This window comes from Malus sylvestris, chromosome 9 (assembly GCF_916048215.2).
Source record: "Malus sylvestris chromosome 9, drMalSylv7.2, whole genome shotgun sequence".
Taxonomy (NCBI): Eukaryota; Viridiplantae; Streptophyta; class Magnoliopsida; order Rosales; family Rosaceae; genus Malus; species Malus sylvestris.
In genome coordinates, this window is record NC_062268.1 from 19,136,879 (window position 1) to 19,141,481 (window position 4,603).

At 38.0% G+C, this 4,603-nt stretch overlaps 1 protein-coding gene across 2 annotated transcripts; it reads left to right on the forward strand.

Moving 5' to 3' along the window:
• Positions 1–616: 616 nt before the first annotated feature.
• LOC126634420 (nuclear pore complex protein NUP35) lies at positions 617–4,338 on the forward strand. 2 transcript variants are annotated; one of them, XM_050304934.1, is made up of 4 exons: positions 617–926; positions 1,141–1,740; positions 2,970–3,081; positions 3,762–4,338. In XM_050304934.1, the coding sequence occupies exons 2-4, from the start codon at positions 1,169–1,171 to the stop codon at positions 4,068–4,070; spliced, it is 993 nt and encodes a 330-aa protein (XP_050160891.1). In that variant the 5' UTR covers positions 617–926; positions 1,141–1,168; the 3' UTR covers positions 4,071–4,338. The 2 variants fall into 2 exon arrangements, with proteins under 2 accessions (XP_050160891.1, XP_050160892.1); XM_050304935.1 differs by having other exon boundaries at positions 618–810.
• Positions 4,339–4,603: the final 265 nt, after the last annotated feature.

Sequence of the window (4,603 nt, forward strand, 5' to 3'; positions counted from 1 at the left end):
GGGAGGTAATTGGGTTGACTTGAAGGCAACTGCCCTTTCAACAATTGCAAGGGCTTGCACCCTACTTGAAGCCTAACAGACAGGGGGTCCGTCCACGTGATGCTTGAATTTGTCTTTATTCATCATCTCTCCCATTTCCCACTCACGTGATTCTTTGTGGGCTTTGGATTTGAATTTTTTTTTTCAATTAAACGGTTAGGATTAATCCAACTCTAAAAAAATTTGACCAAAAAAAAAACTCTAAAAAAAATTATTTAAAAAATTAAAAAAAAAATAGAAAGTTCATACTTTAAAATCTTACATAGTTGAACATACTTGTAAATTAAACGTTTAAAATTATCCAAAAATTTACAGCGATAATGATATGTGAGGATAAGACGAAGAAAACATTAAAAAAAAGAAAATGTTTGTGAATAGTAATCGCGCTCCTTCCAAACTAGTAAACTTTCACAAATACAATTACTATTTAGAATAAAAACATAAGAGCAATTTTATTGTGTTTATCCTCCACCGATGGTGGAATTGCTCTAACGGAAAACTTGGAAAATCAAATGAGAGCTGAAATTTGCGGAGCGGGACGAGGATAGAATGGTCATTTGGAAAAAGTGCAACTATTGTCAAAAGAGCACAAATTTGAATTTCGGGATGGCGAGGGTTTAGGGTTTCAAGATTGGCTTTCTATTCGACGAGCAGCTCTGCACTCTCGAACACTCTCGCTCTTCAGTATTTGGGAAAGAAATTCAATAAAACACCCTCCTACTTCAAATCCCTAATCGGAGATCTCAGGCGCCTCTTTCCCCCAATTCCCTGGTACTCTCTCAGCTCTTGACTTAGATTACTGCACATTCATTCGTGCCGTTTGCTTCGTCGATCTCATTTTATATTGGGTGATTAAATTAATCTCCCTGGCTTCGCAGCAACCAAAGGTAGAAACCCTAATCCAGTTTTTCGGAATTTACGATCGATTTTGAGGAATTTAGAGCTAGGTTGGTTTCAATTAAGTAAATAAAACATTTCCCCCTTTTTCATTTTCTGTTAAAATTTTGGTCTTTGATATTTGTCTTATGTTGTCCTTTGCGTGCTGACAATTGCACAAAGGGAAAACAAATAATAATTGGGAATTTCTTGTCCATTTTTCAGAGGAATTGGTTTGTAAAGATATCATAGGATGAGCACCACAGTACATAGAACTCCCAAATCTGGTAGGCAGTCATTGTTTTTCCAAGATTTAGCTTCACCCGTATCGTCCCGGAGAGGAAAATTTTCTACTCCAGGCCAGGCAGCTGCAGTCTCTGCTCTATGGCGCGAGAGCGGTGGGGGATCGGACCTTCCACCACCTCCGCTTTACACGTTGGAAGACCGCTCGGACTTCTCCCCTGAATCTGGAATTCCAGATTACCCAGTATCCCCCGAAATCAAGTCGGATCCTAGAACCCCGGTTCACAGTTTTGGGCGTGATTCCTCGACTCCGGTGAAGGGAAAATCAGAGGCAAGCACTTCGTATGCTCTATCAAATGGACACCATGCCCAACAAGGTTCAGCAAGTATGAGTTGGTGGTCACCCTCAAAGAGTGGTGGTGAGCAAGAAGAGAAGGGAAAGAGTTCACCAGTTGAGGGTGTTGTTCAGCCTCTTGCTCTGATCACTCTTCCACCTCCAAGGGAAGTTGCAAGGCCAGAGATGCAAAGGAATACATTGCCTACAGCAAACCTCAATGAAGAAGAATGGGTTACTGTTTATGGGTAATTCTTTAACTTTGCATCTGTTCTTGGGAATAGTCTGCATGTGAAAATTACATTAGCCACAGTATCTAATTAGCTGATATTGTGTGCTGACATGCATATTACTAAATAAGATGCCTAATTTTGCCTAAAAGTGATGCAGAAAAGTTATTGAGGAATTCTTACAAAAATGCCATGCGTGATGGTTTCAATATTGCATAATTACTAATGTATGTGTACTGTAGGTTTATTGATTACCGGTGTTCTTGTTACTCCTGTTTATGCCATTTGGTTCTGTATCGTCATATTATTGACTTTAGGTGTTGCCATTATGACTTGAGAAGGAAAATAGAAAAGGGCCAAAGCTCATGGCTTAATCCATGTGGCTGTTGTGCCAAGAAAAGAGTTTTCTTTTAATAAACATCTCTTTATTTTTCAGCTGTTGGAGGTTTCAGATATGCATGAAACATATACCCCACTGCAATACATTTTAAACTTGAAGTGGTCAGTGATCATTTGGAAGTACTCCTGGCCAAATGTTATTAAAATTTTGAATTACTATGAGAAATTTCAGATATTTGTCATGATGAAGTATTCTGCATTGACAAATGTCCTTTTAGCTGCTTATGGGTGAGCAAGTTATGTGTCAATTTGCTCTTAATTGTTCCCAAACCACATACCCTCTCCCAAGTCTATGCTCCTCTTCGCTACTTAATCACTTAGAATTTATTGACTATGCACATTAAAAAGTGAGGATCTTGTTCAGTAATCAACTGTTAGAAGTAAGACAAATCTTAATAAGTAGCGTGCTCTATTATTTGCAGAACTAACGTCCCACAAGGAGACTAGGAAAAAGGTTAACAAGGTAACAGTATAAAACAGTGCAAATTATGGGATGTGATGGTGTTTGATATTTTTTATCTGTGACTGTTCAAAAGAGATCATAGAACCAATCTATTGGAATTGCTACACTGAGCTTCTAGTTCACAGTTTGAAGGACTATGGAATTGTTTTGTTGTGAACTCTACAGAAATATGCTGGGAACTCTTAGAACACTTTATTGTCTTGTTTTAATATCACATGGCTCTTTCCAACCTTTTAGGACAGACGTTCTACTGATTGAAGCTTATTTAGTCTTACTTAGTCTTCAAGCCTTCAACCTCTGAAGTTATGTTTATAATTTGGCAATGTAGTTTTTACTCGCTATTCTGATTTAGGCTTCTGATAGTGTTCTCTTTTTGTTCTTCCAGATTTTCTCCAGCTGATACAAATTTAGTCTTACGAGAGTTTGAAAAATGTGGTGTGATTTTGAAACATGTTCCCGGTCCAAGAGATGCTAACTGGATGCACATTTTATACCAGGTTCTTTTTCCTACATTAATTTAAGTTTGGTGACTCGAATTTCTTATACCAAGAATTTATTTTCTTGTCATTCCGTTCCCTTTCTGAACTTGTAGTGTTTCCATGACTTCACCAATTGGACAGTTCGTTTGTCAGGCTCATCATATGACATGCACTCGAAATTGGGAGTAAAAGTAACCAAGACTTTGATATCGGAAAAAAAAATATTCATGCAGCTGGAAATAGCTGGGTAGTGTTTCTATGAATTTTTGTTGTATGTTATAAAAGATGTTTTACTTGTAAAATTATATGGATTTTTATCTGTCAAATATAATAATGATACCGTACATCATTTTTGCTAAAAAGTTGGGTTTTATTCTTGGCTGGATGCTGCCATGGACGTCAAATGTAAGATTGCTTGTTTGGCCTTGGTTGCAGACATAGAGCCTCACAAAGGCATAGTATTAATTAGGATTATTCAGAAATACTTATGCACATAATAATTATTTGCTTCTGCTATTGGCTTATGCATGTGTAAGGGAAAGTTGATGTAGAGCATGTTTGTCGATGTGTGTTTTGGTTGCCAAAGACTTACCGTTATTCCCTCTTTTTGCTCTCCGTTTGCTCAGTTTGGCTAAGTATCGTAGATGAATGCAACTGCTATTGAAATTTGTTAACTATTCACATTTCTGGTGGTGCAGAGTTACTCTGATGCTCAGAAGGCTCTCAGCAAGAATGGAACGCAAATTAATGGGGCACTAATTATAGGTGTGAAGCCGTTGGATCCAATGCAACGCCATGCATTAAATGAAAGGGTCACCAATCAGGGTTTCATGACATTTCCCCCTCAGCCATCAATGAAACACGCAGAGCTGAATGCTTCAAGAGCTCCCTCCCGTCCTTACTATCTGCTAAACAATAATACCAGTGCGCAGAAATCTGGAGGTGCAATTGCTTCCCCAACAAAGTCATTGGTCTCCAAAGTCATGGATTTAATGTTTGGTGTTTAACTTCTCCGGTCGGCCAACAGGTACTCTAGAATTTTGTGGTAAGAAAATGAAATTGTTGGTAAAAGTTTTCGGTTAAACCTTGAAAGAGGTGTCATATCGTTAAATCGTTGTAGTTGGAACTTCCTTTTTTTTTACTTCAATGTTTTGAGGGAAATATACATTTGGGATTTGAGGTTGATGTATCAATAAGTGGTTTAGCTTATTACATGCATATTTGCAACCGTGGTTGCGTCCTGATTGATATAAAATGGAATGAACGTTAAAAGCATGTCTGTCTTCAGTGTGAATTTTCTCTACTGGTATGGCTATCTCAACCAGTAAATCGAACATTATCGATCCTTAAGCTTCCCGAGCCATGGTCGGTCTTAAGCTGCCGAACCATGGTCGGTCTTAAGGATCTACGGTTGTTCCAAGGTTTCACTATGCAATCTAAACTATCAAAACAGTTGTTTTCTCACAATACTAATAAATGTGCATCTATCAAACTCAAAACCGTCATTTTTTTTTTCTACTGAAACCCAGCAATCCTCGTC

What these genes read in the sequence shown, in the direction of transcription:
- LOC126634420 (XM_050304934.1), top strand. Translation starts at nt 1,169, where the DNA reads ATGAGCACCACAGTACATAGAACTCCCAAATCTGGTAGGCAGTCATTG. An exon ending in GAATGGGTTACTGTTTATGG is followed by an intron (nt 1,741 to 2,969) that starts GTAATTCTTTAA and finishes TTGTTCTTCCAG; the next exon opens with ATTTTCTCCAGCTGATACAA. An exon ending in GGATGCACATTTTATACCAG is followed by an intron (nt 3,082 to 3,761) that starts GTTCTTTTTCCT and finishes CTGGTGGTGCAG; the next exon opens with AGTTACTCTGATGCTCAGAA.